At 61.9% G+C, this 11,412-nt stretch overlaps 2 protein-coding genes and 1 long non-coding RNA gene across 4 annotated transcripts; 1 reads left to right on the forward strand and 2 right to left on the reverse strand.

The window, feature by feature from the left end:
- Window positions 1-1,120: 1,120 nt before the first annotated feature.
- On the reverse strand, window positions 1,121-3,930 carry LOC309854651. Its single transcript, XR_014306327.1, has 2 exons — window positions 2,166-3,930; window positions 1,121-1,604 (listed from the first exon to the last, which is right to left on the reverse strand). It is a non-coding gene; the product is annotated as an uncharacterized lncRNA (long non-coding RNA).
- A 941-nt stretch (window positions 3,931-4,871) lies between these two features.
- On the forward strand, window positions 4,872-6,554 carry CLDN4 (claudin 4). Its single transcript, XM_082714019.1, has one exon. It carries the CDS (start codon window positions 5,116-5,118, stop codon window positions 5,743-5,745), a length of 630 nt encoding a protein of 209 aa, XP_082570145.1. The 5' UTR covers window positions 4,872-5,115; the 3' UTR covers window positions 5,746-6,554.
- Window positions 6,555-7,249: 695 nt separating this feature from the next.
- METTL27 (methyltransferase like 27) lies at window positions 7,250-10,782 on the reverse strand. 2 transcript variants are annotated; one of them, XM_082714018.1, is made up of 6 exons: window positions 10,713-10,782; window positions 10,355-10,481; window positions 9,631-9,759; window positions 9,259-9,370; window positions 8,901-8,993; window positions 7,250-7,646 (listed from the first exon to the last, which is right to left on the reverse strand). In XM_082714018.1, exons 2-6 carry the CDS (start codon window positions 10,475-10,477, stop codon window positions 7,366-7,368), a joined length of 738 nt encoding a protein of 245 aa, XP_082570144.1. In that variant the 5' UTR covers window positions 10,478-10,481; window positions 10,713-10,782; the 3' UTR covers window positions 7,250-7,365. The 2 variants fall into 2 exon arrangements, with proteins under 2 accessions (XP_082570144.1, XP_082570143.1); XM_082714017.1 differs by having other exon boundaries at window positions 9,259-9,394.
- Between the last annotated feature and the right edge of the window lie 630 nt (window positions 10,783-11,412).

Here is an 11,412-nt window from a genome sequence, read left to right on the forward strand (position 1 = left end):
TGAGAAGTAGGGGAGCGGCCTGTTGGTGAGCGGCTGGACAGCGGGGTGCGATGGTGTGGATGGCGCCCGTCACCATAAACACGGGGCCCTTTGAAAGGGCCACCCCAAAGCTGGGATCCAAGGCACACATTTAAGGAAGCCGTTTAAAACTCACTCAGTCCCGTCCTCACTGTAAGTCTCCCCCTCGGACAATCCTGCCCCATCTGACCTCTGTCAAACCAGCCTCATTCAGGCCCCCCCCCACCCCCTCTCTCTCTCTGAACCCATCCCTCCCCTCTGCCGGGGGCGGCCAGCCCGGCTTCTCTTCCGTGGAACTGCCACCCTCTCCCTCGGCCCACGCAGGGCCCAGACTGGGGGCAGCACAGGCTCAGCCAGTCTGACCAGGCCGGGCAGTCGGGCCTCTGGCACAGCCAGGCCTGTCATTAGCCCATCCCGAGCCAGTGGGGAGGACGGTCACCGGTGTGGGCTGTCAGGCCGAAGGCCGAGGGCCACGCGCTCAGCTTGGGGCTGGGCCTCCACTTCCGAGCCCAGGAACGGTGGCTTTTTGGGGCCTGTCCTCTGGGCCCACCAGACCCCTGTCAGGGCGGCCAGAAGAATCCCAGGGGGCCGAACGGGCTCATCTCGTGGGCCCCGGCTGTGTCTTCACTGCGCCTCCCAGAGCCTGGGAAGGAGGCCTTGTCATCATCCTTACCCAGATGAGGAAATCAGTTGAGAGAGTTCAAGGCTGTTGCCCAATGTCACAGAACGGGTCGTGGCAGAGTTGGGACGCGACCCGGGGAGGGCTGGGCTTATTTCAGAGGACAGCCACAAAGGGGCCTCCGCATCTCCTCCCAGATTTGGAGCGGCTGGTCCGCACCCGCCGGGGCTGGAGGTGACCGCCTGTTGCCGGAAGCCTCCTGGAGCTCCTGCTCTGGAACAACGCAAGGGAGATGCTCTGAAGGGACCCTTGGTGACACAGTGTGTGTAGTCACCAAGGACTGTGACATCCCGTTGCAGATTATTTACGGAAATTTAAACATCTTAGAACTTAGTGGCATTGTCTCTGCTTAAAAAAAGAGAAAAGGATCTTCACTTGAGGCTGTGGGCTGAGAAGTTTGTGAACGTCTGCAGAAATAAATGGTTTTTAAAGAATACATTTTATTTATTTATTTGACAGAGAGAGAGAGAGAGAGAGAGGCAGGGGCAGAAGCAGATTCCTTGTTGAGCAGGGACTCCGGTGCGGGACTTGATCCCAGAACCGAGGACCATGACCTGAGCTGAAGGCAGAAGCTTCACTGACTGAGCCACCCAGGTGCCCCAGAAATAAATAGTTTTGGACCCACTTTCAGCTAGACTAATTTTTGAGCTGAGAGTGAGGCTGTTTCCTTGTAGTCTTCTTTAAAAAAAAAAAAAAAATCTGCCTGATTTTATAAGGATCAGAATGTTATGTTAGGTGTGCTTGGATGGGGGGCATGGGTGGGGGAATAGCTCTGAGCTGACACCAGCTCTCCTGGTCTTCGTGTCCTTGTTCCCAGGAAATAAGGAGGAAAGTTCTCGGAACTCAGGTCTGTTTGGCCCAAGGAGATTCTTCTGGACGTCCGGGTAGGAGTCCAGCAGGCTGGTCCCTAGAAGGACACAGGCTCTAAGCTCAGAAGACAGCGGAATGGCTGGGTTTGGATGGGAGACCGTAGCTGTCCTTTTCCTGGGGATGCCGGGGGAGTGGACACAGGGAACTAAGTGTGTGCACAGGGTTGGGGTCGGAGTTGTGATTCTGGGCTTGACTGAGCCCCTAGGGCTGCGGGGAGGAGAAGCCCAAGAAGTCCCAGCTCCCTTCTCATGTGAGTGGGAGCAGAGCCCGTGGGAGGCTCCTTCCTCCTCATTGGTACCGCACTTGCCAGTTGACAAGGCTTTTTCACACCCTCCTCTCATGCGACAGGTGCCTTCGATAGGGGAGGAGCGCCAATGCCCTCATTTGACAAAGAGGGGAAGTTGAGGCTGAGAAGGAAACCGGCCTCTCCAAGGTCCCATGGTTGGCAAGATGCTACTGAGCTGGGCAGGGATGGGTGAACTGATCTGGGGAAGAGGGCTGTTCTGGAAAAAACCGGCATCGTAATACCATTCTATCGGCCTAAAATTAGTGAGGATTGGGAGGAGAAAAAAGGAGGTGCCAGCCCTCACCTCCTTACCTAAGAAGCAAAGGGGGTGGGTGTCAAACCCATTAGATGTCGCAGCAGAACGTTGTTTAAGCGGTTAGGAGCGGCAGGTCTGGGAGCCAGAGCCGGAGCCAGAGCACGTGCAGGAAAAGTGTCTGGTTTCTCCTGGTGTTTTTCCTGCAGCAGATGGGGGGGACCCTGCCAGGACCTCCTGGTGTAAGTCAAGCCTCCACAAATATTTCTCCAGCTCCACTCATGTGCAGAGCTGCTCCCGGGAACCTCCTGTTCCTTCTGCATACCTGGGCCCACAGCCCCATCCTGGCTCCCCATAGACCTCCCCTGCTCTGGGCCCACCCCTTGCACCTGCCCTTCCCCTGTGCTCAGCCCCTCCCCCTGCCTGTGATGTGCTTGGCTGAACTGGGCAGGGAAGGAAAGCTTCTGAGTCACTTCTTTGAGCCACAGATGGAAAGTTCTAGGGCCCATGTGCCCCCCACCCCCACTCCTATTTTTCCAAATGCCAGTTGGCTGTGTCGTAAGATAACAAGGGCAGGAAGTGGGCAGGGGCGGGGGTGGGGCGGGCCGGGGGTCCGGTCATCTGGGCAACCCACTTCTGGACTCAGAAAGCTTACTGTAGGGCTGGGACCATGGATGAGGGGGCCCTGGGTTAGGAGGCCCAAGCCCTCAGCCTTCTCTGGGCCTCAGTTTACCCATCTGTGCAAACGCTGTCAGAGTCCCTGCCCTACTTACTTTCGATGAGGTCATCACAGGAAAGCACTTATTGTCAATCTGGAAAGGTACTTATCTCTGTTGTTCAGCCTGGGGGCATCTGCAGTTCCTCCGAGCCTTGTAAGGAAAACCTGGGAGGTGTGGTGCCAGCAGAAACCATATGTGTGTGTGTGTGTGTGTGTGTGTGTGTGTGTGGATGGGGGAGGGGCGAGGAATGCAGGGCAGAGTAGGGGGGCATTTGGGAACCGGGAGAGAGCCGCCTGCCTTTCTGAGTGTCGCAAGCATTCACTGAGCACCCCTGCTTCTGTCCTCCCCCAGCCTCACCCACCTCAGAGGGGGTGGCTGTCTGCATGGCCAGCCGCAACCCAAGACCTCAACTTCCCCACCGCGTCGTCCCAGCCGACCCTGTGATTTGTCACGCCATCCACACGAGATCGCCAAGGCCTCCTGTGAGCCTGGGACTCACAGATGACTCCAACCGAAATCACGCGTGCTTGCGCATTCTCCCGTAGGAAGCTGGGGGACATGGGGCCGCCCCAGGGGGCCGGTCTTGGTGCTGGACGGTGCTGGGAGCTCAGGGATGCCTTGGAGCCCTGTCGGTGGTGGTGACCATGTGGAGGGGGAGGGGTTCCCTTGATCTATCCGGGATGAGTGAGGCCCAACCACTGTTCCCCGTAAAGACCCCCGCAAACCCTGCTCTGCTTTCTTTCACCTCCGTTCGGTTTCCAGAGACATCGTTCTAAGGTGTGTGGACCCCTCTCTGCCTGGCAGCCCTTGCCCTAGCTCCTCGGGCACGCTCCGTGATATTCATATTCGTGATATTCGGGGCAGAGGTTTCTGGCCTTTTCTCTCGAGGCCCCTCCCCCATAACCCCAGGGTCTGGTCAGACTGGATTCCTCCGGGTTCCTAGAACCAGCTGCATTTCCCCAGGCTCCTGTACCTTTGCCCTCCATGTTGCTTCTCCCCAAAGGTCCTCTGCCTTGCACAACTCCCAGGGGCCCCATGCGTGGTGATTCCCGCCTCCAGCACAGAACTGGAGACTACAGCCACCCCTCTCCCGCCTCCCCCGGAGTTGTGCCCTGCAGCCCGCCCCCCCCCCGCCCCCACCGAAGCCCCCTCCCCAGCATCCCACCTCCACCCAGTTTCTGTTCTTCCTCCCCTTCCAGGTCTCATGGGACTTTGTCCCCACCCTGGCTTTATCTGACCACGGCTGTGTGTGTCTTCCCAGAGTAAACAGGGCCTGGCCGGTGGCTCTAGGTGACCTCCCCCACTCAGTTCTGTCAAGCGGCTTCAACCCTGGGGGGGGAACTGGCTGAAACTCTCCTGGTTGGGGAAAGTTTTCAGCCCAAAGACTTCCTCTTCTGGCAGGGCTGGGAAGCCCGGTAGTGGGAAGGGAGGGGACAGCAGGTGACAGATCCAGGAGTCCTGGTCCTCCAGCTCCTTGTTCTCCAAACCACCCTCATGAGGCCGCCACGGAAATCCCCCAGAAGGCAAGGGCGGGGGTGGGGTGGGGGAATGGTGAGCCTTGCCATAGCAGTGATGGGGCCGGTGGGGACGTGATAGGACGGGACCGCTGGAATCGAGGTGGGGCCGCTCTCTGACATTCCCGGACGTCAACTCAGACCCTCTCCCTGACCATGCCACCCTGTCCGCCCAAAGCCTGGAATGAGGGAGCGCTGAGGTATCGGGATCCTGGTCTTCAGGACCCTGACCCTGGCTGGGGCTCACTGCCCCATGCGTCCAGGTGCCTGCGAGCTGTGACTCAGTCAGGGTCTGTCACCAGGCTGACCTCAGCGACTGGGCCGGGGGCAGGGGGAGAAGGCAGTTTCCCCCGAGACTGGCTCTCCAGGATCCTGACTCAGGGGCCCAGGGGCTGAGGCCTGGAAGTGCCTTCCAGTTGGCCCGGGTTCAGGAATCCGGAGAAACTGGTCAGGGGTGGGGGCAGGTCCCAGGACGGAAACCCCTCCCTCTGCTCCCGCCCCCACTGCAGAGCCATATAACCGCTCAGATCGGCAGCCCCGGAATCTGAGCGCCAGAGCTTGCCACTGCCGGGAACGACTGGTCTCCTGCTTCTAGAAGACGGGGGAGCTGGGGAGCTGAGCCGAGGCTTCTGGACTCCGAGTGAAAGTCGTCCCTGCGGACACCGAGGGTCTGCCCTCCACACGCTTGGATTCCTACAAAGCCCCTGCGTGGGACCCCCGCCGCCTTCCAGGCCCCCCCGAGCCCCGCCCCTCCCCGCCCCCACAGGCGCCGAGCCATGGCCTCGATGGGGCTGCAGGTGATGGGCATCGCGCTGGCCGTGCTGGGCTGGCTGGGCGCTATCCTGAGCTGCGCGCTGCCCATGTGGCGGGTGACGGCCTTCATCGGCAGCAACATCGTCACGTCGCAGACCATCTGGGAGGGCCTGTGGATGAACTGCGTGGTGCAGAGCACCGGCCAGATGCAGTGCAAGGTGTACGACTCGCTGCTGGCGCTGCCCCAGGACCTGCAGGCGGCCCGCGCCCTCATGGTCGTGTCCATCCTGCTGGCCGTGCTGGGCGTGCTGCTGTCCGTGGTGGGGGGCAAGTGCACCAACTGCGTGGAGGACGAGAGTGCCAAGGCCAAGACCATGATCGTGGCGGGCGTGGTGTTCCTGCTGGCCGGCCTGCTGGTCTTGGTGCCGGCGTCCTGGACGGCCAACACCATCATCCGGGACTTCTACAACCCGCTGGTGGCCTCGGGCCAGAAGCGGGAGATGGGTGCCTCTCTCTACATCGGCTGGGCCGCCTCGGGGCTGCTGCTGCTGGGGGGGGCCCTCCTTTGCTGCAACTGCCCCCCGCGCACCGACAAGCCCTACTCGGCCAAGTACTCCGCCGCCCGCTCCGCCCCAGCCAGCAACTACGTGTAAGGTGCCCGCTACTCAGCTCTGTCCCGCCAGCTTTGTCCCTCCGGGACTGAAGGTGTAGCCTGTGAGCCCAGGATGGGGCTGCAGGCTGCCTGGGGTTGGGCAGGCGGGGGACTGAGCCAGGCCGCCCGCCGGCAGCAACTCAACCCGTTCTGGCCACCCGGACACCGAACCCGAGGCCCCCCCATGCCAGCAAGGATGGACAGAAAGACTCTGTGCCTCCCTCCGCGGAAGGGCCTGTGGACACAGGAGAGGAGGCGAGAAGCCCCAGGGTGTGGCGGGCTGGGGAGCTGGCTCCTGCTGGCCAGGACAGCTCAGCCCTGAATTCGCTTGGGCTCTGCCTCCGAGGGGGTGCCCTGCCCATTCCTGTGTTGTCCAGGAGAACGGCTCGGGCCTCGCTCAGCCACCTGACTGTGGAGCCAGAGGTGACACAGAGTTGACGGACGGGTTTGGAGGGGAGGGTTGAAGGTGCTGCAAACTGGTTTGGGTAGTGGTGGGGAGGAGGCCATGGAGGCTGCCCAGGCAGCCCGCACCCCTTCCTGTCCCCACCCGACGGCCTCAGGGCTCTGCCTCGGCAGCCCCCGCAGCAGGACCCCAGGACTCTCCTGACTTGCGACATCTGCCACCGCTGCCAAGGTCCCTGGACATCCTGGGGACAGCCGGGAAGGGGGGATGGTCTCGGGCCTGCCCTCCCGGGAAGTCCTGGGCCTTTTTCCTGCTCCTCCGTGGTTTCTGTTCTGTAACCGAAGGAGATCTGTTTGTCATGGTCATGACTGTTATTTTCTACAATAAATTGGACCTGTGCACAGGAAGACCATGTGGTTTCTGATTTCAGCCCTGAAGGTGGGCAGGGGTGGGGTTGGCAAGGAGCAGGACCACTGTGATGCGGCTGCGACAAGAACGTTTAAACTGGTTTTGAGGAATTGGGACAAATCAGAGCTGACCCTCAGTTCTGGAGTGACCTTGCTCAAAGCCCTTCATTTGTTAGAAGGTAAAGCCATATGTAGGAGACACAGCTGTGTGCCCAGCACCGTGGTAAAGGGTTGGGGACCCCAGGAGGGAGGCCAGGGGAGTGGGCCACCTGCCCTCTCCCCTTCTTTGTCCCGGCTTTGTCTGGGAAGCCAGGCTGGTCCGCTCACCCTCCAGGTCCCGTGTCCTGGCCTTGGCCGGGGCTGTCCCCTGCCCTGTTGTGGGTCTGGAATGTCCTTCCCCCTTTTCTCCAGGCCTCTGAGTCCTGCTCATTCTGAAGGCCCGGCCCCAAGGCTCCTTCCTAATGAGCCTCTAAGACACACCGGGCTTCCGGACTCTCGGACTCTCGATAAAAAGTCAAGATAAGGAACGGGAGTCCTGGATATGTGAAAGGATTCGGTCAAGGCCAAGGGCATGAGCAAGAGCACGGCTCTCCTGGTCCTTAAGTGAGGGTGGGAGCCCCTGCTGTTCTGTCTCTTCTCACTTCTGTCCTCAGAGACAGGTGTCACCTTCTTGGGGGAGAGAATCAGCCAGAGTCTTGGGGCCTTCTGATTTAATAGGCAGAACTCCCTGAGGGGCAAGCTGGGCACAGGGACCCCATTTTAGAGATGAAGCAGAGGCCCAGGATGGGCATGGCTGAGGGCACGTGGAGGGTCAGAGGTCAGTGGGGGGCTGAGGACGGGGCCTGACTCCCTCCATCTGAGCCGCCTCCCGCTTTCGGTACAGGTAGACGATGCCGGAGATGAAGCCATCATTGTCAGGAGTTCCAGGCCCCACCTCAAGCTCGGAGGTGGCCAGTTCCCAGCGGTCCACGGGCCAGGCCATGAGGCGTTGCCACGCCCCGGCCTGCTCCAGCCCGTCCAGCGCGGCCTCCAGTGCCTCCTTGTAGCGCAGGTTGGATGGGTTGGTCCTGGTGGTCAGACACACCAGCCCCCCTGGGGAGGACGGGGTGGGGGAGAGTGAGTGGGGGAGGGGCAGGAGGCCGGTTTCCAGGCTCGAGCCCCACCCCTACCCCCCTTCCCCGGATGTTTGTCCCTGCCCCCAGGGGTACCCTCTGCTCCCTCAGCCTCACAGCCTCCTACGTGCCCATCCAGGCCCCGTGTCCTTTACCCTGGAAATTCTTGGCTTAGTCCCCTGGACGGGGCGACTCCAACCTCACTGCTCACCCAGCCCCTCTGCGGGAGGATGTGGCAGCGTCTGGAAGCACAGGAAAGAAGCACTCTGGGCCTCGGGCAAGTCCCCTCACCTCTCTGGGCCTGTCTTCCCAGCTTACGGAGTGGGGCTGATTCCCCTCCCGCGGGGCATAGGAAGGACTGCGGAGTCATCAGCCCCGGCTCAATGAATGAATGAATGAATGAATGAATGAATGACCTATCCCTTCAGGTCTTCTCCAGACACCCATAGCGTGCCCAGTGCAGGCTCAGATAGTGTCTGGAGGGCTTCCTGGAGGAAGGGGTGAGGAGGAGCAAGGCCTTGCAGGGTGGGTGACAGGGTTCCGTGAGAGGAAAGGCTCCAATGCAGGGGAGCCTGTGCCATGTGGACAGACAGACAGGGCTCCGGCCAGCTGAGGGGCCTGATGAGCACGGGCTGGGCTGGTTCTGCGGGGAGCTTCCTGTTCTCTCAAGCCCCATCACGACCTCTCTCTCTGACCCCTCTCAAGACACTGCTTCTGTCAGCCTCCACAGTTCCCTGAGGCCGAAGCCTGCCCAGACCTGCCCAGGCTTAGCCATAGGCCCTGCTGGGCCCAGCGAGGCTCTGTCATCCCCCTTTCTGCCGGTGACTTCCCTGTGGCTGTCTTCCTGACTTCCGGTTTCTGCCTGTGGCCGCGTTCCCATGTGGGCCGCCCTCACTGCCACCGCACCCCCCCCCACCCCCGTCTCTGACTCCTCAGAGCATGGGCCTGGCCCTCTTCCTGCCACCACCATCCTGTGGGGACAGGGGGTCTGCCACTGCTTGGAGGTGAGGAGACAGAGCCAGAGAGGACAGCAGAGCTGTCCCACGGATAAGAGGCCAGCTGGCTCCGCATCTGCCCTGCCTGTTGGCCTGGGTCTGTTGCTGGTGGCCGCTGGAGGCTAGAATGCAAGGCTAGGCCGTGGGACCCCGCTCGGCCCGAGGGGCTCTGAGGCTGGCTGGCTGTTGTGTGGCGAGGGGGAAAGTGTGTGCCTGGGGTTGGATAGGCTGCTCCTCACCTGGCTTGGTAACTCGCAGAAGCTCAGGTATGGCACTGCAGGGTACCTGGCCGTCACTGAGGGCCCCCACTATCAGCACCGCATCGAAAGTCCCTATGCAGGACAGGGAGAGGCGTTGTGGGGGTGTGTCTTTGTCACAGCCTCGTGATACCCATCAGGAGGGACTGGGTCTGCCCCTTGTGCCGGGAGTGGGGGGGCCCTATCCTGGACTGAGGTCCGATCATGGGGTGGAGGGCTCAGAGAGGGGCTTAGTGAGGCTCTGGGGGGGGCTTAGTGTGGGATGAGGGGTGTGGAGGGGGACAGAGGCTGGCCAAGAGAAAGGGGCACTGGCAAGGTGTCTGGGTGGAAGGGGAAATACCTTCAGAACTGGGCAGAGGCTCTTGGCCCAGGATGCAGAGACTGAGGTGCTGGTAGAGGCCACGGGCTCGGGCCTGGTCCAGCATCTCTGGGCTCCCATCCACTCCGTGCAGCTGGAGGAAGCCCCGAGCGTGCAGCTGAGATTGGGGGTGGCGGGTGGGGGACTTAGTCACAGTTCGGACCTGCCATCTCCCGACTGGGTCTCTGAACCCGGGGAGGGCAGTGCGCCCTGCTGTAAATGCAGTCCGAGTGTTTGGGACCCGTGAGTCAGACGGGCGGGTGGGGGTGGCACAGAATTCTGGGGCCAGGGGTAAAAGGAAGTCCGAACAAGTGGGGAGCTCAAGAGAGGGCAGGGGACCCAGGGAGGCCTCACCTCGGCAGCCACCAGGCCGGTGCCACAGGCCACATCCAGGATCCGGGCAGCATGAGGCGGGCCCGGAAGGGCTTGGGTAAGGCAGTCCACTGCGAGGCGTGGGGCACGGTACCGCAGGGCGGCGACGTCCTGGGGACAGAGTTCTGAGAGCCGAGGGGCACCCAGTGTCCCACTGTTTGGGGGACTTCCGTGCAGGGTTGTCTAGGAGTCAGCCAGGCCAAGCTGTGTGTGTGTGTGTGTGTGTGTGTGTGTGTGTGTGTGCGTGCGTGTGCTGGGCTCACCAGGGCTCTAGCCCTGCAGGGATTTCAGCACGAGATGCTTTTCCTCTGCCAGAATGAGAGAGTCGGGGCCCAGCCCACCGCTGAGAACGTCTCTGTGGGCCAAGGCAGTGCTCTCTTCCTAGTCTGCAGTGACCCCTCAAGGGGCACCTCCTCCAGACAGCCAGCCGTTCTGCCCGGGCTGCCGTCTGGGGGTGGGGAGGTCTTGGTTCCTGATCTCTAGGGCCTGCTGATGTGGAGCCACAGGACTGGCCCGAGGGTAGGGTCTGTGTGGCTGAGCCAAAGAGGGGCTGGTCCTCGAAGGGTGCAGGACTGCAGGGGCTCACCTCGTTCTCACAAGCCACCCGGGGTTGGGGAAGGGGGTGAGGCTAACTGCCCCCACTTTACAGATAGGAAGGTTGAGGCTGGGCGAGCACGAGAAGAGGAGGGAAGCCGGGCGGGTTTACCTGGTCGTAGTCCGCAGCCCAGCGCCCATAGAAGTGCAGCTTGCGGCCCAGGTCGGTGATGCCGTGCAGGGCCCCCACCCGGGCCCGCGCCTCGGACAGGCTCCCGCCCTGCTCCTGAGCCATGCTCCTGCGGGGACGCAGCCTGGGTACCCCGGGCCGCCGCGGCCTCGCCCAGGCCCGCCCCTCCCCCCGCCGGGCCCTTGCACAGGCGGGGACAGCACGCGCGGAGCTTCGGGGCTGGCAGGAAGGTGGTCCCCGCCCAGCAGGAGGGAGGACCCGCCCCCACTCTCCGTCCCCGCAGCGGCGAGCTGGTTGCCAGCCCCGGGGGCACCTAAAGAGGTCCGGGGTCCGAACTCACTTCCAGTCCCCGCAGCGCGCCCTGCTCAGCGCAGCGGAACTCGGGGCGGGGCCTGTACGCCGACTCTGGCTCCGCCCCCACCGCCCTCGCGGATTGGCTGTCCGCTCTCAGAAAGTACCCAATCAAAGGAAAGCGCTGGCCGCCGCCCCTCCCATCAGCCAATGAGCTCAAAGTTCTCTCGCCTGGGAGGCCCTGGGCTCCTCCGAGACGTAGTCAGGGTTTCCCCGTGCAGGAGCATCTCTGCGCCCTCCCAGCTCTCGACGTCCTATGCGTGCTTTTATGTTTAGGAAGTGGGAGCCTCTGAAGTCTTATGGGCAGGAGGGGGACCAGCCTTCATTCTTAGAACGGCCACCTCGGTCTGGGCAGCGCCATCCAGCAGAACCTTCTCTGGCCGCGGAAATGTGTCGTCCCGGGCTGCTGCTGGATACAGTAGCCACCAGCTGCGGTGACCATCTGACATGTGGCAGGTGCTACTGAGGAGCTGAATCTTAAGTTGCATTTTGTTTCTATAATTTAAATAGCAATCTATGGCCAGGGACCTCCGTATGGGACCGCACCGGGGTCCTTCCTACTAGTCCCAAGACTTGCTACTGGTCCCAGGACTTGCAACCTCGGTGTCAGCATCTTTAGCTGGGGTTCCTCCTGGGGACGCCCTTAGGGGAACTTGTAAGACATGCAAATCCCGGAGCCCCTCCCCAGA

The sequence above is a fragment of the Mustela nivalis genome, assembly GCF_964662115.1.
Source record: "Mustela nivalis genome assembly, chromosome: 19".
In the NCBI taxonomy this organism is placed as follows: Eukaryota; Metazoa; Chordata; class Mammalia; order Carnivora; family Mustelidae; genus Mustela; species Mustela nivalis.

Excerpts from the sequence above, each read along its gene's own strand:
- CLDN4 (XM_082714019.1), top strand. The coding sequence starts at position 5,116 with ATGGCCTCGATGGGGCTGCAGGTGATGGGCATCGCGCTGGCCGTGCTG.
- METTL27 (XM_082714017.1), bottom strand. The coding sequence starts at position 10,477 with ATGGCTCAGGAGCAGGGCGGGAGCCTGTCCGAGGCGCGGGCCCGGGTG. Across the intron at positions 9,760-10,354 it reads GGGCTGCGGACTACGACCAG|GACGTCGCCGCCCTGCGGTA; the intron begins GTAAACCCGCCC and ends CTCTGTCCCCAG. Across the intron at positions 8,994-9,258 it reads GCCTCTGCCCAGTTCTGAAG|GGACTTTCGATGCGGTGCTG; the intron begins GTATTTCCCCTT and ends TGTCCTGCATAG.